General features: G+C 42.0%; 1 protein-coding gene across 2 annotated transcripts in view; it reads right to left on the minus strand.

The window, feature by feature from the left end:
• The window catches only part of LOC117221200 (uncharacterized), a 46,417-nt gene that overhangs the window by 3,359 nt on the left and 21,555 nt on the right, over positions 1–21,503 (minus strand). Inside the window, exons 1-4 of one of the 2 annotated variants that reach the window (XM_033471951.2) lie at positions 9,741–10,026; positions 7,170–9,283; positions 5,692–6,410; positions 3,884–4,420 (exon numbers count right to left, since the gene is read on the minus strand). In XM_033471951.2, the coding sequence (XP_033327842.2) occupies positions 3,903–4,420; positions 5,692–6,410; positions 7,170–9,283; positions 9,741–9,818 (3,429 nt within the window). In that variant the 5' untranslated portion in view covers positions 9,819–10,026 and the 3' untranslated portion in view covers positions 3,884–3,902. Of the gene's footprint in view, positions 1–3,883; positions 4,421–5,691; positions 6,411–7,169; positions 9,284–9,740; positions 10,027–21,503 lie in introns of those variants that run through there. The other variant, XM_076526875.1, reaches the window with a different exon arrangement.

Genomic DNA, 21,503 nt, shown 5'->3' on the forward strand with positions numbered 1-21,503 from the left:
TATTATATATATTATTTATTATTATTATCTATTACTATTATATATTATTTATATTGCGAACTCGTTCGTCGCTTTGTAGTGATCACGGTGTAGAAAGGAGAGGTGGACAGACTTCATCCCCGTTCGCCTGTGATCTTAAAGTTTCGCTTCTGATATAATCCGTTAGTTTCTCTATGAAACTTTGGCACTATCGGTGAGAGTTTCTACTGTGTACGCGTGCGTGCGATACTCTCGCTATAATAACACTGTCGTAGTAATTCCGCACTCGCACAAATATACATATAAGTACGGTGAGGTGTGAATAATTATAGACACAAAGCAGCTATTATGTACTTTCTGATATTTAAACAAACACTTGGCAAAACTTAACAAACAATATATTCGTATATTTGTATATTACAATTAACAGATAATGTAATAAAAATGGGCAGGTACAGCTTCTTTGGTTTTTGTTTAAATATCAGTAGAAATGTGAAAGTTACTTTGAGTTTTGTCATTGTTCACGCTACTGTAGACAGCCCTTTTTTAGCTGGGACACTCTATGTATTAAAAGAGGGCTTGACAAAATATTGTATTTGGATATTTTTGTACTAGAAATAATCGAAAATGGAAATATAGAAATATAGAATTATAATTTGTGTATTTCTATGCTAGAAATAATTGAAGATAGAAATGTAGAAATATAGAATTATAATTTGTATATTTCTATACTGGAAATAATCGAAAATAGAAATATAGAAATATAATCTACATATTTCTATACAAGAAATAATAGAAAGTAGAAATATAGAAATATAATTTCTATATTGCTATACTAGAGATAATAGAAAATGGAAATATAGAAATATAGAAATATAGAAATATAGAAGTATAGGAATATAGACATATAGAAATATAGAAATATAGAAATATAGAAGTATAGAAATATACAATAGAAATATAGAAATATAGAAATATAGAAATATAAAAATATAGAAATATAGAAATATAGAAATATAGGAATATAGAAATATAGAAATATAGAAATATAGAAATATAGAAATATAGAAATATAGAAATATGGAAACATAGAAACATAGAAATATAAAAATATAGAAATATAAAAATATAATTTCTATACTCCCATACTAGAAATAACTAAAATAACTAAAATAACTCGCAAACCCTGTTCGCACCCACGCCAGTCGGCGTGGCACCCGCGATCTGAACGTCGCGTGCCGGTTAATTCCGAGGCCTGTTCAACGCGATTCCCGCATCTCGCAACTATTCGCGGACAATTTCCATCTTGCCCAACGATCCTCAATCTGATCATCTCGCACGAACTATTCCGCTCTCTTATTAAACAGATCAAATCGTCCTCTTATCAATCACAACGAAACACGGCCATTCGAACCTCGGATATTCGGCACGGAACGGTTCTCAGCGGTGGTCCCAATAATTCCACGCGCGCGTACAAGCGCATTTCCGAGTCGGTCGGCGAAGAACGCGATGGGACACAAAGCGTGTCGCCATTGACATCGATTCTCTTTGTCGAGCAGCGCGGAGACGCGCGGATAAAGAAAGACGAAGCAAAAAAGAAAAAGGAGAAGAACAACGAGGGGGGGAAGGAGAGGGCGCGGGACGCCGGAGGAGGACGACACGGTTGCGTAACAATGCGAAAACGCAAGAGAGCATCCGACGAAAAGCTCCGTATCACGTTCCCATAAGTGGCGGAGCGCGGGGATCCCCGCGGAGACGTCCTCGCGCTTCCTGCACCCCTCCGCCACCCTCCCCCCTCCCCTCGCACCCTCTTTCTCTGTTTCGCGCCGCGCGTTTCCCTTCTTTCCGCCGGCTGTCCGTCTCTGTTCCGTGGCGGCACGCACGCTGAAAAGGGCCACGCAAGGGGGGAGGGGGGGACCCCGTAAAAAGGGGGCCCGAGAAGAGGCGCCAGGTATATGCGCGCCACGAGAAATTCCATGGTGACGGCACCCCGGGTGTATCCCGCGGCGAGACCTGAATAAACCCATAATTGCACCTCCTGCTACCCCTCCATTCACGTGCACGCCCCTGTCCGGCCTCGTTCATTGTGCAAAGACAGCCCCCCGTTCGCCGCCGCCGCAAGGGCGCCCCGGAGTTCAATAAACTCCGGTCCAATTTGTTTGGGATTGTCGGAAACCGGGCCGCTTCTTGTTCTATCGGGTTGGCAACTAAGTAATTGCCGATTTGTTCGAAATAAAAAATTTTCTTTTTTACTTGGAACGAAGTTTAATCTGTAATGTATGTTCCATTTTGTTCGATGACCCTTTGCCGTCTCTCTGACAACTTGAAAATTCCACGCTCGTAGAAAGTCTGATCCTTTTCGGCCGAAAACTGAGTTAAGTGAGATTTTACAGCGTCATCGTCGTTAAAAGTTTCACCACGAAGGGAGTTGTCCAGGGATCGAAATAAGTGGTGATCCGACGGCGCGAGATCAGGGCTATATGGCGGGTGTAACATCGATTCCCGACCAATATCCATCAATTTTTGCCGAGTGGACAAAGACGTGCGCGGCCTAGCATTTTTCTGCTGGAAAATCACACCTTTACGATTGACCAATTCTGGTCGCTTTTCCTTGACCGCTGCATTCAATTTGTCCGGTTGCTAACATTCACGGATAATAAAAAATAACATAATAATAATAATAATTTTATGATATAACATTTACGGATATCATAAAAATGGGAGTGAGAGACATCTATAACTGAAATCGGCAATTACTTAGTTGCCAACCCAATAAATCGGCCTCGAACGTTTTATCGACGCGTTGTCGGCCTTTTCTAGTTCGCCATCGAACTTCAATTTCTAATTTGTAAGCGCTGCTGCCTTGCTGTTTCGCCGCGTGAACGCGTTCGCGATGGGGTTCGTTCCAATTATACGGGGTGGAATTTCTTGTAATTGTTGTAACTTTTGAAATACGCGTTGCAGGAAGAAGTTTTGTAGACGAAAGATGTGTGGTTCGAAGGGGTGCATTGTGTAGGGCGTTTACTTTTTTTATTGGTGGAGGCGTTTCGGGGATTTTAGGGTTGAGTTTTTTTTTTTAAATGGATTAGTAGGTTTTTTGTGTTGGATTATGGGAGAATATTGAATTCTGAGTAGAAAAGTATTGACCTTTGTTAGCCGTAAATTTGATACTTGATGAGTTATTTCGATTTGTTTTTCGGGCGTTTGCTTATTTCTTAACCCTTTGCAGTCGAAGCTGTTTTATATTCGATATCGAAACGAATTTCGATTTCTGATTTGCAGTGTTTTCTGCTTTTGATCGACGACAATAAGAAATCTCGAAATTCGATGAAAATTAAGTTGAAGACGCGATGTTTACAGTTTTTGTTTTAGGACTCTCTAGGCTCTCTCTCTCTCTAGGCTCTCTCCCTCTAGATTCTCTCTCTCTCTCTCTCTCTAGGCTCTCTCTTTAGGCTCTCTCTCTCTCTCTTTCTCTAGGCTCTCTCATCGAGAGCCTTGCCATTAATTTAATCAATTTAATAATAATAGATTAATAATAATAATAATAATAATGATAATAATAATAATAACGATAATAATAATAATAACAACCTAGACAGACAAGCTCAACAAATCTCACTCGCAAACTACAGCAAAGCGTTAACGCTAGATCCACGACCTCCTCCCCAAAAAAAACAGCAGCTCTCACATCAGCTGATAAAACAAACAATAAACCATTCATTCCAATTCCTAATCCCAATTTTAATTCCCAGATTTTTATTCCGCTAAATAAACAATACATAATCGTAAATGAACAATTGTATAATCCAAAAAAAGAACGAAAGAAATAAGCGACCCGCCATTTTGTCGGCATTCCGTGAATCTCGCGTTAAAGTCAACGCGAACTCTGAAAAATCGCGCGTACCTTGCGTCACAGTTTCGAATCACTGGAACCACGACAGGAACCAGTTGTTGGACATCGAAACATCGTCGCTGCCATGCTCTTGTCGCTGAGGGATGCCGGTGAAGGCCCCGCTGTCGGCGAAAACGCTGTCGTCGCTCGCGAAGCTCGCGTGATCGTCTCGCCGAAAATCGGGCTCGTTCTCCCCGGCGAACTGATCGGCTCGATTGGTCCACGTGGCGGAGGAGAACAATCGATCGGGAACAGTGTTGCACGTGAAATCGTTCTCCGGCTTGACGAACAACGAGGTCGCCGCGCCGGGGATGCGATTCGTCGGGGCGCAAAGGGTTTTCCCGCAGCCGCTGGTCTCCTCGCTCGACCTCCTTTTGCAAGGGCTGACGGCGCGCTGCAACCCGCTCGCCGGCTCCGCTCTCTTCTCCCCTTTCCCCCGGCCCTTGTCACGGCCGCCGATGTGTTTCTTGCAGTTCTGTATCTCCTTCAGCTCCCTTTCCACGCGGTCCTTCGCGCTCTCGGACTCCTTCTCCGCGGACGATCTCGCACCTACGCGGCGCGGCGAAATCGCGGAATCGATGAAAAAACGATTACGACGCGATTAGGTATTCCGGATCTAGGTTGAAAAAGTGCGCGCGGAAACGTGATACGACGGGGAGCCGCTCTCGTTTGCCAGACCGCGAATAGTTACGCTGACACGGACGCCCGGCGTCTTCGACGCTCGGCTCGAGACAGCTGTTTCGCAAACTGTGTATCGTGTTTGGTCGGCGGCGATGTGATTACGGTGTTTTTTCTTTTTTAACGTGTAAGGAAATTTAGATTGTTTCTGTGGGAGGGTTGTGTAACAATATATTTTGTAACGATATTTTGTAATAATATATTATATATATGTATTGTATGCAGGGTGTCCCAGAATTATGGTATTTATGTGGAATAGGGAGTTCCTGGTGTCATTTGGAGCAACTTTTTCCTTTGCGAAAATGTTCTACGAGGTTTCGTTCAAGAGTTATTAACGAAAGACGCTTGACCAATGAGAGGCGAGCGCGGCTGACACTAGGCAGTCGAGCCAATCAGCGGATTTGGGGTCCGCGGGCTCGGAGGACCGGCCGCGCCTCGCGCCGAACGAGCTCGCCTTTCATTGGTCGCTGTTTTTCGTTAATAAGTCATGAACGAAGCCTGGGAGAATATTTTCGCTGAGGAAAAAGTTGCTTCAAATGATCGAGGGAACACATAATTAACCGGAAATTCCGTAATTTTGGGACATCCTGTATATATAATATATATTTTTAATATTTATATTATATATATACATGATATATAATTTGAAATATACTATGTCATCGTTATAAAATATATTGCTATATAATATTGTTATATAATTGTATTATATTATATTATTATATATTATTGTTATTACGTTATTTTATATTACTATATAATATTATTATATTATATTATATTGCTATATAAATCGTGTTATATGATGTTGTTATATAACATTATATAATAATATTGTTGTATTATATTGTTATATTATATTATCATATAACATTGTTATATAATATTGTTATATATATTGTTATATATATATCAAATATCGTTACTAAATATACTGAAAGAATCGCAGCCGACCAAAGACAGAATATTCCAAAGAAATTCCGCGAATCCGCGAACAATTCTATTTCCAAAATTGCAACTCCATATAAAATTTCATAAAATCCCAATAAAATGATCGAACAATCGTATCTCCTCTCCCCGAATCGTCCATTCTCGCGCTCGATCCGAGCGCGAATCCGGGAGAAATTACCGTGTACACTTACTTTTACAGATCTGTTGTCTCCGTTTAGCGCACCGATCGCCGTCGCTCGCCTCGGAAGCACAACTTTCTTTCTTCTCCGCTTTCCTGCACGTCGTCCGGCACAGCTTTTGCTCCTTCTTCCGCTTGCTTTCGGTCCCGCACTTCGTCTCGGTCTTGCACTTCGTCTCGGTCCCGCGTTTCCCCTCCGCCGATTTATCCAGACACTTGGCCGGAGGCTTCCTGCACTTCACCTGCCTGGAACTCGCCGGTTTGTCGCACGATGGGTCCTCATCCTTCCCGTAAAATCGGCCCATCGGCACGCGGAACAGAGAACCCTTGTTCTCTCTGTCCTTCGCGCCGAGCATCGAGAAGCCTAATGCGGTCATCGAGAAGGATCGATCGACCCGTCCGCGTCCGCTCGGCCGCCTCGTGTGCGCCGATTGCGTGAAATTCCTTCTGTTGCACTTCGCCGATCCGCGGTCGCGATCGCACGAATTAGCCCTGCGACGATCGCACGAGTTAGTCCTGCGACGATCGCAGGAATTAGTCCTGCGACGCTCGCACGACGGCTCTCTGTCGCGCTCGCAGGATCTTCGCTGCCGCGGCTTCGTGCAGATTTCACGGGCCTCCTGACCGCGGTCCTCCTGTTTCTCGCAGGACCTTTCACGGCGCTCGCAGCTCCGACGCTCGCGGCTGCAGCTCTGACGTTGACTGCACTGTCGGTCGCAGCTTCGCTCTCTTCTAGATAATTGTAGAGAGAGAGAAGATTGGATTTAATTGTGGATTTAGGGAACTTAGTCGAAATGACGGGTTAGTAGTTTTTTAATTTATGATTGTTTATATTGTGAAGGTGTGTTTATATTTATTTGTTCAAAATCGGGATAAATGACTAATTGTTACTCTTGTAAACTTTAATATAATATAATAATATAATATATAATATAATATGTACTATATAGTATAATATTATAATACATAATATAATATGTACTATATAGTATAATATTACAATATATAATACAATATATACTATATAGTATAATATTATAATATATAATATAATATAATAATAGAATATATAATATAATATAATAATATAAAATTTGATATAATCTGATATGAGGTAGTGAACGTTGAAATATTTGCACAAGTAAATGCTATTTGAGAATACTATTTCTTTTAATGAATAAGTTAAGATCGTTAAGCAACGATCATTTCAACAAATGTGTAGCTTGATTGTTCATTTAATGGACAGGTCACTCTAGTTTTCAAGAAAACTGAGACCAGTCGAACGTTGTATTCGAACAACACACAATCCTCCCTTTAACCCTTCATCTCCCACAATATTCTACAACATTCTACAATAAACTAACTAAATAAAATTCTATAATAAACAGTTCTCCAAAAATGATATTCGAACAACACACAATCCTCCCTCCAACCCTTCATCCCCCAATATTCCAAACCAATTCCAAAATGCAAAATAAAAAAAATCCCTACCTCTCGCACTTATTCTCCCTCCTCCCGCATCTCCTCCGATCATCGCAGGCCTGCCTCGCAGCCTCGGGCCTCCCAAAATTGCAAGTCTCGTCCTCAGGCCTCGGCGGCAAGCACGTGGGGTCGTTCTTCGGCCTGCCGTCGACCTTCTCGTTGCAAACGTTCACCCCCTGCTTCCCAGGACACTGGCTCCTGGCCCAGTCGCAATCTGCATTGACTTGCAGCGCGGGGCAGCAGTAACGCTTGCACGGTTTCTTCGACTTCCTGCCGCAACCGCCGTCGCAACCGCCGCCGCAATCGTCCGGCCTTCCCCTCGAGCACCTGTCCTCCCTCGGCTTGGTGCAGATCTCCTTGCCAGGGATCATCTGGTCGCATTCGTCGCGCTCCTTGGGCGCCGATTTCGCACCCTCCGTCGAGATATTCGCCGCAGGGACCTTCGCCGGCTTAGAACCAAGAGATTTCGTCGCTCCGGAATCAAGAGATTTGTTAATTACGGAGCTGTTCGATGACGATGCTCGTCGGCTGGTGAACGGAGGAAAAGCAGCAGGCGGTTTCTTCGACCCTCCGCCATTCCCCTGCATCGAGGATCCGCCGTCGAAGCCGCGAGAGCCGCCTTGCTGGCCGCCATCTTGTCGCATCCTGGCCTGCCGGCTTTGCTGGCGGCCTGGCCCGCCATCTTGTCGCATCCTGGCCTGGGTCGCCGCGCACGGCGACGTTCTAGCTTGATGTCTCGGCTCTGGAGCCGAGATATTCAATTGCGGACCCTCCCTAACAGCGATCCCCATGGATTCGTAGACGCCCTGCATGCTCTTGAAGTCCGACTGCTTCTGATAGCGGCTCTGCGTTGCGTCGATCGGACGCGTCTGCCGCCATGCACCCGGCGCGAACTGCCTCGAGTCCTCTTCCTGAAGTCTGCCAGCCTCTGTTTGCCTAGAAGAACTCCGTGGAACAGTCGCTGCACGATCCTGGGAGACGTCAAGGTCCACCTCCGGCACGGAAGACAGCCTTTGCTTGGGCCACCGCGACTCCGACGCTGTGTTTACTGCGGTTTCCGCAGGGTAAACGCGATTGTCGCGTTCCGCCTCCGTTTTCCAAGAGGACTGCGTCGTCTCCGCGGGATAAAACTGTCGCGGGGATGCAGGGAGCGCGTTTGAAGGCAGGGTTTCCATTCGATGCTCCGGATCTTGGCTGTCGAAGGGCGACTTTGATCGCTGTTCACCCTTCTGGGGTGCTTTTTGGGACTTATCGGAACCGTCCGACGGCTGGGACGAATACCGAGCCGTCGACTGATGATGCTTCGACGAAATAATCGGCAGATCCGGCTTCGGGATCGGCAGGAACTTGATAGTTTCCGCCATGGGGATCGAGAGCTTCGCTGTCGGAGGAATGATCTTCGAGGCGCAGCCCGGCTCCGGCGCGGAATTCTCAACTTCCGCCTTCGGCGAAGACGTCAAATTACTCGGATCTTCATGTTCGAACCTCTGCGACTCTTTTTTCATGCTAACAGGTCCGTCGCTCGCCGCGGTTTCGCTTTTCAGCGCAATCGGCGCGCGTTTTTCCGCCGCGACCGCTTTCGTCGTCGTTATTATGTCGTCCGGCGCTTCATTGTCGGTCGCACGGAGCGCAGGCTTGCGAGAAAAGCTGGCGGATTTGCTTTTCGGCAGTTTGGACGTGGTCGCAGTGACGAAGTCCACGTCGACGGGCGGTTTGCCGCCCGGCACGAACGCGAAGTCGTCGATCGACTGGCGTCGCAGCGTCTTGTAACCCGTCAGTTTCCATTTCATTGTCTTCGGGACGGGGCTACCGTCCAGCAAGGACATTATGCTGTCCTCTTTCAAGGTCTCCGGCTTGTTCCAGCAATTTGGGAGCGATTCCCGAAGCTTTTGCTGGCGTCCGCGCGATCTAGGGTTTATGGACGTCGAAGTCATCGCTGTTACCGTTGGAATCGTTGGCGCGATCTTCGAGATTTCGTCCAGGTCGCATGATATCTGCTCGGGAGGGATCATGTCCTTGGCGTGGCATTGCTCGGAGGTCGGAATTTCGTCCTTGCTGGCGAATTCGAAGAAGTTCCAGAATCGACGCGACCCGGCCGCGGTGTGCAGATTGCAGGGCGGCAGCTGAAATTGTTGTAAGTCGCACTGATTTTTGCTTTGATACTGCTTGATGGAGAGGGTTATTTAATTAGGATTGTGGGAGAAATGGTGAGAAGCGCGGCGTGATAATTTTAGGCTTGATAATGAATGAATATGAGAATTCTCGCGATTTACGTGGCAAGCTGAAGGAAAAACAACGCGAGAATTACTTTCTTTATTTATGATACTTTTTAGAAGCTACGGTCGAGGTTATTTTTCGAGGCCGCTCTCACCCTTGGCAAGTGGACGCTCCGACCCGGTGATGGGGGTGAGATCGTCCACTCACAGTATCTCTATTTTTAGCCTGAAAATGGCATCGATCAATAATGGTTATATTTCTAAGGAGTCGACGGACGAAAGCGGCGAATAACATCTTCTTAAAAATATGATAATTGTGCGATTGGTTCGAATGAAAAATGATCGGCGACGACGATGCGTTTACCTTGGCTGATATCGGGAGGCTCTTCGATGGCAAGACATGAGTGAGATCTTGCAATACCAAAGTCTTGAATCCGTTCATTGTACGCTGAATTCGGATGAAATCTTGTCACGCGAATTTTGTTCAACGTTCCACTTCGAATTTTGACACGGTCAATTGGAATTTTCAAAAGGTTGTGTGGGTAGTTATGTGTGTGGGTTCTAGGACGATACTTGATCTATAATTTTGAACGAAAATGACAGCGAATTTTGGGAACAATGGAAGCTCGAGTGAAACAGCGACGAATCGATTGTCGACATCGACTCGCGAAATGCTCTTTCTGCGCTATGTTCACTGGTCGAGAATCGATCGCTCGATATTTCGATATTTCGATCTTAAATGTCGACGACTTTTTCTGCTAAGAAACACCTTTTTGTAATTTCTATTTGACGCTGTCTTTACCGGAAGTATAGAAGGATAAATAATTTAGTAATTTTTAACAAAAATTCTTTCCTATTTTCTCGACTATTGCTATTTAAATTGCTATTATTATTGCTAAATTAATTCCATTATTCTATTTGACGCTGTCTTTACCGAAAGCATAGAAGGATAAATAATTTAGTAATTTTTAACAAAAGTTCTTTCCTATTTTCTCGACTATTGCTATTTAAATTGCTATTATTATTGCTAAATTAATTCGATAAATAAAAATAAAATAAAATAAAATAAAATGAAATGAAATGAAATAAAGAAAAATAGCGTCGAACAATTTACGCTAATTCAGTTCGAAAATACCGACAACGAACCGGTGAAGCGTCGCATAAACTGTAATTCGCGGCACTAAAATAACTAAATTAATTTTTAAAAAAGAAGAAATATTAATACAATCACATTTTCAATAAATCGATGCAATCGCTGATAATAATCTTTATTGACAATCTCTGTGACTTTATCTCATGTGACTGAGAGTTGATTTTATCGTCTTCTGTAAAAAATTTACACGGCGAAGGTGACTCTGCGATTCCTGTTCCTCGTAATTTTCTTCCCGTTCCGTTTGTTCCTCGGGCAGCCAAGCTTCAGTCCTTGGTATGCGTTCTCATCTGCTTCCGCCGGAAGTCCTCCGCCATTATCCGGACGATCCGCGGCGGCGGCCTGTTGCATCGCACCCCAAACACGACCTTCTTGCTCGTCGATTGCTGTCGAGTCATCCGGGCCTGTATTCTCGTGTGAGGGTCCCGGGGCATCACGACCTCTACCCAGCCGGGCTCGCCTCGCGCTCCTGTCCAGTCTTCGTAGATCGATCGAATCGGTTCCCATATCTTCGTCTCGCCCGTGCTCGCCGCTCTTCGACGATCCCACTGGTCGACAGATTTTATATTTTATTTAACAGATTTTATCCTCGATATTCGATCTTTATATAATCAGATTTTTAGGGAAAACTGCCATGAAGGGGGGAAACTGCCATGATAACTAAATAACTAAACGACCCAATTGATTCTTGTTTGCAACGCGTTCGAAAGTTCAGTTCTTTTGCTATAAGAATGCATAATGTCTCGATGAGTTTCTTCCATGTTTACTTTATTTTTAATATTTTTAAAAAGCGCGGTTTGTTTCGTTCGTCGATTGGTCGAGTCGATTACATTAGTCTCGTAAGTAGTGCTTCTTTCTATTAACTTTTCTAATTTTTCAATTTTTCTAACTCTATTTAATTTTATTAATTTTGTTAATGTCATATATTATTATATGCATATTATTATATATATTATAATGTTATATTACAGTGTTCTATACTAATTTTATTAATTGTATACACAGTGTCCTAAAATTATGTTATTTCCGGGAGACGAAGGGTTCTTGAGGTGATTTGAAGCAACTTTTTCCTTTACAAAAATGTTCTCCGAGGCTTCGTTTACGAGTTATCAACGAAAAACGTGGACCAATCGGAAAGCGAGTGCGGCCGGTGCCCCGCCCTCGCGGCCAATGCCGCGTCACGCCGGCCGTCTGACGCAGCGGCAGTGAGCGCGAGGGCGGGGCGCCAGCCGAGTGCTCAGCTCATCATTGATTAGCGTTTTTCGTTAATAACTCGTAAACGACGCCTCGGAGGACATTTTTGTAAAGGAAAAAGTTGCTTCAAATCACCTCGGGAACCCTTCGTCTCCCGGAAGACCTTTCATTTCTTGGAAGTAACATAATTTTAGGTCACTGTGTATACAATTGATAAAATTAATAGTATATAATATTATAGTATATGTAACTAAGAAAGAGAGAGAAACAAAGATAAAGAGAACAAGAGAGAGAAAGTGGGAGAAACAGAGATAAAGAGAAAAAGAGAGAGAAAGTGAGAGAAACAGAGATAAAGAGGAAAAGAGAGAGAAAGAGAGAGAAACAAAGATAAAGAGAAAAGAGAGAAAGAGAGGACGAGAGAGAGAGAGAGAGGGAGAGAGAGAAAGAGAGGGAAAGAGAGGGAAATAAAAAGAGAAAAAATAGAGAAATCGAGAGAAACAGAGAGAGAGAGAGAGAGAGAGAGAGAGAGGAAGAGCGAGAGAGAGAGAAACCCAACATACATTTTTCACAAAAATACACAACTAAAAAATTCTCAACACCCGCCAAATAATCGACTAAAAATAAATAAAAATAAATACAAAAAATAAACAAAAGATGCATTGTGGAGTTACCAATCGCAAACATTAAAATGTCACACAATCTATCAAGGTTAAAACAACGCCAAGAAAAATCGGTACCGTACCAAGTGGGGGTTCTTGAGTCTCGGGAACAGAGATCGACAAGTAAACGTCTTGATCTCGTTCATGACAACGCCCTTAGAAGTCTCCGGACCGCACGATAAAAATTCTCGCGCATCGCGAACAAACTTCGAGAATTTCGAAAATGTACGTCAGCGCGTTTCGACCGATCACATGATGTTGACAACAGAAAATGTTTCGATCGATCCAAACGCGCGTGAACCGAGCGCCGTCCCCCTCCTCTCCGCTCGCCGGTGAAAAAGAAGGTTCAACCGCGGCGCGGATATTACTTTCCTCCAATTAAACCGGGGGAAAAAAAAACGAACGCTGAAAAAAAAGAAACACATTCGGCGGAGTTCGACGGAAAGATTGTTAGCCGGCTCGCAAAACCGGAGAAATTCGGAAAGTTCGGAGAGCTCGCGGTTCTGCGTCGCGTTAACGATCCAAGTTCGCCGCGGGTCCCGTATCGTTCGATACCACCCCTAAGGCGAGTAATTTAAGTGCGCGCCTGTGCGCCTTGATTGCATATCGCGGAACGGAACCGCCTTCAGACGCGGCCGGCGGATAATGTCTTAATGAGTAGAACTCGCCGAGTTCTCGAACCGGGAGAGTCGAGGAGTACTTGTAACACTATGGACGGAGAGGGGAGAGACGGGGGGAGGGGAGTTCGAAGCGAGTTTCGCTAGATTCGAAAAGCACCTGACTCGCCGTTAATCGATTCGCCGCCACGATTTAATTGAATTTTGCACGACAACAGCCTCCTTTGCCGTCTCTTCGTGGAACTTCTTTGGTCGGCAAAACTGTACAGAGTGTCCCAAAATTATGGTACTCGCGCGGAACGGGTTGCTGAGGTTGTTCGGAGCAACTTTTTCCTTTGCAAGATTTTTCTACGAGGCTGCGTTTACGAGTTATTGAGGAAAAACGCTGGCCCAATGAGAGGCGAGCACTTGGCTGGCGCTAGGCGGCCCAGCCGATGGGCGGAACCGGGCACCGCGCGCTCGTCTCTTATTGGGTCACGGTTTTTCGTTAATAACTCGTAAACGAGGCCGCGGATCGCATTTTCGCTGAGGAAAAAGTTGCTTCGAATTATCTCGGGAACTGTCTGGTTCTGGATTTCGAGACATTTTTTGGGATACCATGTGTAATAGATTCTAGGTAAGATTTTATATAGTATGATGGATTCTTTATGTAAGATTCTATACAATATAATAGATCCTCTATGTAAAAAAATTCTATATATATAATATAATAGATTCTTGATATAAGATTCTATATAATATATGTAGATTCTCTATGTAAGATTTTATATAATATAATAGACTCAATATTTAAGATAGAATATATATAAGAATACATAAGATAATAATTGAAAATATCGTGTATCAAAATAATGAATTACAAAATAATGTATTATATATTATATTCTGTATATTCTATATTATGCTCTATACAATATTATATATTATATTCTATATAATATTATAGATTATATTCTATACAATGTTATAGATTATATTCTATATAATATTGTATATTATATTATATACAATATTATAGGTTATATTCTATACAATATTGTATATTATATTATATACGATATTGTGTATTATATTCTAACTAATATAATAATATAATAATATCTTAGTCTGTGTTCTAATAAGAACTTTAACATTTTCTTTACAATGAGCAAACTTTTAATCAATAAAGAAAATTATTCTTTAATCCTAACATTTTTATACTGATGTACGAATATGAGAATTTGCATAAAAATCCGCCGCCTAATTACAACTCAAGAAGGATATATATAAAATAAAATATATAGAAAATAAAAATTTGCATAAAAATCCGCCGCCTAATTACAACTCAAGAAGGATATATATAAAATAAAATATATAGAAAATAAAAATTTGCATAAAAATCCGCCGCCTAATTACAACTCGAGAAGAATATATATATAAGGATATATATACATAAAGCTCTCACTGGTGCGTTCTGAAGGAACGAGCGGAAATATCGCCGCGACTGAAATAAATATTGTTCCATCCGCGTCGCGATTCGAGCAAATATTGTTTCGGTTCTCGTCGCGGGCCGGCCGCGTTTCGGCCGCTCGCTCGCCGCCTTCCTTTTGCTCGTTTCCGTTTGCAACGCGAACGGAGAGGGAAACGGCGAGGACAAAAGGTGGATGCGCCGCTCCGCGCCGCGCCGGCCCGGAGAATAGCGGCGTCCCCGGTGCGGCCGTCCCGCATTGGTCCAGCCGCGGTTTCCATGGACGCGTATCATCGATCTGTTCGCCGTTGACGTTTGTTTCCGGGGACGGAGCATGCTCCAATGGAACTCCGTCCCATCGTCCCGGCGTTTTACGATTCGAAAGAAAACTTATTACAACCCCCCGGCGCACGCCTCGCCCCGCTCCCCACCGATTTATTTATTGCGGAAGAAGGTTCCATCGATCGATCCGCTCCGGTAATAAGAGATTATTAAACGCGGCCCAAAGAACCTCTTGGATTTCTCGGAACGTTCGCGCGATCGTTCAGCAGCCTGCTGAATAAATTATTCATCGATCGGACGCTCTTTCTTCGATTGCAGAATCAGCGGATTCAGCGGCGGCTGCTTTTCGTGCAGGAAGTTTCGCGAGACCGCTGCGATTTCCGCGCCGTAATTACGGCGCTGAACTCTGTTTATGCGAACGCGCCGGGAGAGGAGAAGTTCGCATAACAGGGAAGCAGTTTATTTATTGTAGAAGTCGGCTGATTTGTTTTTGTTACTTGGAATTGTTCGCACGAAACCACGGAGCTGAAATTTAGATAAATTGATTTATTTCCGTGTCCCGGAAATACCGTAATTTTGGGACACCTTATATAAGAACAGTATTTTGCGTCAGAGTTACGGGAGAGATCGGGAGAGCATTTTTAATGTAAAGTAGGAACGAATACGCGCGTGCTATCGAGGTTATGCGGTAGTTTTACGCATAATATATCCCTTGAAATTATAATAGTGTAAATTAGAGATTCCCGAGGTGATTCGAAGCAACTTTTCCCTTTACAAAAATGTTCTCCGAGGCGCCGTTAACGATTTATCAACGAAAAACACTGCCCAATGAGAGGCGAGCTCGGCTAGCGCGAGGCGGCCGAGCGCCGGGTGAGCTCGCCCCTCATTGGTCAGTGTTTGTTCGTTGATAACTCGTAAACAAAGCCGCGTAGAAAATTTTTGTAAAGGAAAAAGTTGCTTCGAATCACCTCGGGAATCTCTAATTTCCCGGACGTACGATAATTTTGGGACGCCCTGTGTATTAGCGAAGAAACTTTCAGATCCGCCCGAAGCTTTGAACGCGATTCGCAAGATCGGGGTACAGTTTCGCGATAATTGCAATTCGCGATCGATAATTAATTTATTAGAGTGCTTTTGGACTTTTAGTATAACGCTGTACGGCGTCGCGGTTTCGAGATGCAGTAATTTCTCCCTAATTCGCGCTCAGATTGCGCACAGAAATGGACAATTCGGGAAGAGGAGATACGGTTATTCGAGCGTTGCGTCTTGTTTTTTACAGTCATTGACAATTCGTAACTACAATAAGATAATTTTCTCCTGCTGTCGAAAAAGAGAGAGAGAGAGAGAGAGAGAGAGAGAGAGAGAGAAGGAAAGCGAGAGAGACGATGAAGATATAGCAATCGCGAGAGAGAGAGCGAGAGAGAGCGATGAAGATATAGCAATCGCGAGAGAGAGAGCGAGAGAGAGCGATGAAGATATAGCAATCGCGCGAGAGAGAGAGAGCGAGAGAGAGCGATCGAGAGAGAGAGAGAGAGAAAGATAGAGAGAGAGAGAAAGATAGAGAGAGAGAGAGCGACACACACACACACAGAGAGAGAGAGAGAGAGAGAGAGAGAGAGAGAGAAAGATAGAGAGAGAGAGAGAGAGAGAGAGAGCGAGGATACTTGTTTATAAACGAGTTTCAGCTATACGGATGCTCCCTGTGCACCGATTCGATTTTGTTTCGAGCTTACTGTCAGATCGGTCAGGTAGTAGTCCGACTCCGTATTACGTTACCAGCGACGACGACGACGACGCTCGCTCGAGTGCATTCGCTCGCGTTGGTGGCTGCACGTCGCCTGACTTTAAACTTTGTTTAAAATTAATTAAGCCTGAGGTGTCGTTGGGGGGAGGAGGACACGACGGGGCCCGCGACGATCCCGGCCACCAAAACGAGAAGATTGGTGCCGCTTTCTTCCGGTGGACTCGATCGAAACACGAGCGCGATATACGTATTCGAATTCGTCGATGATCTGAACAAAACTTCGGACGTCCCGTGCTTGTTCGATGGGTGCGACAGTTTTTTTTTTATGCATGGTTCGGTGAATTTGTACGATTTGAAATATATCATTCGCCGATTTCCCATTTTTTGGGATATTTTTATATTTATATTTCTATATATATATTATTTATTATTATATTATATTATTATATTATTCTACTATTATATTACTATATTACTACATTATTATACTATTATACTATTGTACTATTACACTATTATACTACTATATAATTATACTATTATATTATTATATTATTATATTTCTATATTACTATACTATTATACTATTATATTATTATACTACTATACTAATATACTATTATACTACTACACTATTATATTATTATATTACTATATTACTATACTATTATACTACTATACTGTTATACTATTATATTATTACATTATTATACTACTATACTATTATATTACTACACTATTATATTATTATATCACTATATTACTATACTATTATACTACTACACTATTATATTACTATATTACTATATTACTATATTACTATACTATTATACTATTATACTATTATACTACTATACCACTATACTATTATATTATTATACTATTATATTATTATATTATTATATTAATATTTTTTCTTTCAAAAACTGCAACTTCTAAATCAAATGCAGGCATTAAGATAGCGAGAACGTATATCACGTGCTCCATGCAAGCTAGAATCAAGTATTCCCGCTATTTTGATGTAAATCATCGTAAACTTCAAGTTAAAACCAATAGCCTCAATTTAATATCTTTTTTGCATATTTGAATTGCGGCGGGTGACAGGCTACGATAGGTATACAAAAAGTCCCAAAAAGTCCCAAAAAGGTGCGCGTTACAATCAAGCTACGATAACATCGGGAACTTCGGAAAATTATTGGTTGCACACCGAAGAAGAAAGCAATCAACAATATGGCACACTGTTCTCTGAGAGAGAGAGAGAGAGAGAGAGAGAGAGAGAGAGAGAGAGATTAATGAGAACAACATGCGCAGCAATTAATTCGAGTATCGAAGACTCCGGTTACTCTCTGTTGTATAAAAACAAGAAAAAAGAAAAAGAAGAATTCTGTAAATAAAAATAACCGAACGGATGCAGCTGCACGGATGCTCGGTAGCTCGGTAGCTCGGTAGCCCGGACAAGAATATGAACACTGAAACCGTATAAATAAAACGTAAAAGTTTGAGATACATACAGTAGCAATTCGGTAAAATAAATATGTAGAAATTGTGGTAACTCGATGCGCGCAGCGCGATCGTGCAAAATAAATACGTAGAAATTGCGGGAAGAGTAAATGTTTTTTGGCGATTGCGTAAAATAGGTACGCGCCGGCGATCGCGTGGACAAATGAGTAATGGAGAAATTGTGGGAAATCTCGATGTGTGCGGCAGTTGTGCGTTAAATGAAATATTTAGCGATTGAATATGCGGCAAAATAATGTAATGGTGTCAAGAATTCTTAGTAGAAACATGTATAAAAAAGAAAGAAGAATGAGATACCATGTGTGCCTAAAAGTCAGAAAACGTTCTATAAATAAATATAATAAATATATCTAATAAATCGATCGTTCATCGTAATAAATTGTCCATTTTTTGTACGCAATCTCGCTGCGAATTAGGGAGAGAAATTACTCTACTTTCGCGATCTATTTTTCCTACGATCTTCCTTTCTTTCTTTTGAGTTACAGTAATGTCTCTCTAATTGACGCTCGGATTGTCCACAGAAACGGACAGTTCGGGAAGAGGAGACACGATTATTCGAGCTCCGTGGTTCTCGTTTTTATTCATCGCTGACAATTCGTAGTTATAAAAACGAACCGCGAGGTTATAATAATTGAATAATCTCCTCTTTCCAAATTGTCCATTTTTGTGCAGTTAGAGAGGGTCGGTTAGGGAGATATTATTGTACAGTAATGTCTTCCTAACTGACGCTCCTTAACTGCACAAAAATGGACAATTTGGGAAGAGGAGATACGATTATTTTATTATGCAGTTAGGGAGCGTCAGTGAGGGAGACATGACTGTACAATAATGTCTCCCTAATTGACGCTCGGATTCTTCACAAAAATGGAAAATTCGGGAAGAGAAGATACGATTATTGGAAACTTTTAGCTCGTTTTTACAGTCATTAACAATTCGTAACTACAAAAAACGAACTACAAGGCTCCAATAATCCTAATTAGAGAGACATTACTGTAATTTCGTGCTAGAAAAATCGTTCTACGGTAATGTCTCCCTAACTGACGCTCAGATTGCGCACTAAAAATGTACAATTCGTGAAGAGCAGAATTCGTGAAAGGTACGATTATTTTATTATGCAGTTAGGGAGCGTCAGTGAGGGAGACATGACTGTACAATGTCTCCCTAACTGACGCTCAGATTGCCCACTAAAAATGGAAAATTCGGGAAGAGAAGACACGATTATTCGAGCCTTTTTCAGCTCGTTTTTACAGTCATCGACAATTCGTATCTATAAAAAACGAACTACAAGGTTCCAATAATCTTAGAATTATTATTATTATTATTATTAGAGACATTACTGTCTGACATTAAAATCTCTGCACGCGAATACAACAGTTTCCGATCGCGAGATCAACGTTAACCCTTCCACCTATTCACCAGAAACAGAATAGCCCCTACGACGATTGCCATCGAGAATCGATCGCTGGCTCGAAAATCGTCGGACACGGAACAACACGGGGGAATCGTCGGTATCGCGTCGTCGTTTCGGGGAGGATGCAGGAAGTGGCGACGGCGGCGGCGGTTTGCAACGGCGGAGAGCCGCCGTCCGTGTGTGGTCCGGGGTTCGACCGGGGTCCCTTCTGTTTCGTCGGTGGAGTGGCGAGAGAGTCCCTCTTCGCTCTCTCTCTCTCTCTCTCTCTCTCTCTGCGTTCGGCTCGGATCGGCAACGATGACGTTAGTAACCCGATATCGGCGGCGTCCACGTCCCGCAGACGGCTTCCATACAGATGTTCCAAAGGGAATAGGGCCGTGGTAGAGAGAGAGGTGGCGGCGCCATTATCCGTTTATGGAATGCCGTTTCGCGATCCACCCCTCCCCCCCGCGCGGTCTACACCCATCGCCGCGGCATCGATAACGGTAATCGGTTTTGTTAGACGCGCGTCGAATCGTTGACGACAGACCGAACAACCGTACGTACCGGGTTATATATAATATAAGTGGCCGGGCCCCCGCGGGCCCTCGGGGCCCTCGGCCTGCCCTCGGCTTTCGACCACGCTGATCGGACGTAACAGTATTACGTACTCTTTCTTGCCTTTTCCTTCGCTTCTTTTCTCTCTCTCTATCTCTCTCTCTCGCGCGGTCTCGGTTTTTTTTGTGTTTGATTTTTTTTCTATAGGCCCCCCTCTCTCTCTCTCTCTCTCTCTCTCTCTCTCTCTCTCTCTGTTTCTCTTATGATTTTTCAACGCTTTCCCTAAGCTTTAGGTAATTTTATCGTATTATCAACGAGATAACAGGGTGGTGCTGGGAAGGTAACGGATTGATGGTCAAGCAGCCGGAAGAGAGCAGATTTGCAGTGGAGGATGTTGGTCGCATGGTGATTGTACTTTTGCGCAGGCTATGTTATAGTTTGTGGTTTGTACTTTCTAATTTTTTACTTAGTACTTTTCTACTTCCTACTTTTCTACTTCCTACTTTTCTACTTCCTACTTTTCTACTTTTCTACTTCCTACTTTTCTACTTTTCTACTTTTCTACTTGCTACTTTTATACTTTACACTTTTCTAGTTTATACTTTTCTAATTCCTAGTTTTATATTTTATATTTTTCTACTTTATACTTTTCTACTTCCTACTTTTCTACTTTATACTTTTCTAGTTTATACTTTTCTAATTCCTACTTTTCTACTTTATACTTTTCTACTTCCTACTTTTCTACTTTTTACTTTTCTACTTGCTACTTTTCTACTTTATACTTTTCTAGTTTATACTTTTCTAATTCCTACTTTTCTACTTTATACTTTTCTACTTCCTACTTTTCTACTTTTTACTTTTCTGCTTTATACTTTCCTACTTTATAGTTTTCTACTTCATACTTTTATACATCCTACTTTTCTACTTTACTATTTCCTACTTTTTTATACATTGTATTTTTCTATTTCCAACTTTTCTACTTTATACTTTTATATTTTCTACTTTTATATTATATTTATATATATATTATACTTCCTACTTTTATACTTTTATACTTTATATTTTTCTACTTCCTATTTTTATACTTTTATACTTTATATTTTCCTACTTCCTACTTTTCTACTTTATACTTTTATATTTTCTACTTTTCTACTTTATACTCTCATATCTTACACTTTTATACATTATACTTTATACTTTCAACTTTATACTTTATACTTTTCTACTTTATATTTTCAGCTTTAAACCTTTCTACTTCTTACTTTTATGCTTTATACTTTTATACTTCCTACTTTTCTACTTTATACTCTCATATCTTACACTTTTATACATTATACTTTATACTTTCAACTTTATACTTTATACTTTTCTACTTTATATTTTCAGCTTTAAACCTTTCTACTTCTTACTTTTATGTTTTATACTTTTATACTTCCTACTTTTCTACTTTATACTCTCATATCTTACACTTTTATACATTATACTTTATACTTTTATACTTAACGCTTTTATACTTTATACTTTTCCACCTCCTATTGCTCTACTGTCTACTTTTCTACTTAACACTT

The sequence above is a fragment of the Megalopta genalis genome, chromosome 16 (assembly GCF_051020955.1).
Source record: "Megalopta genalis isolate 19385.01 chromosome 16, iyMegGena1_principal, whole genome shotgun sequence".
NCBI classification, from domain to species: Eukaryota; Metazoa; Arthropoda; class Insecta; order Hymenoptera; family Halictidae; genus Megalopta; species Megalopta genalis.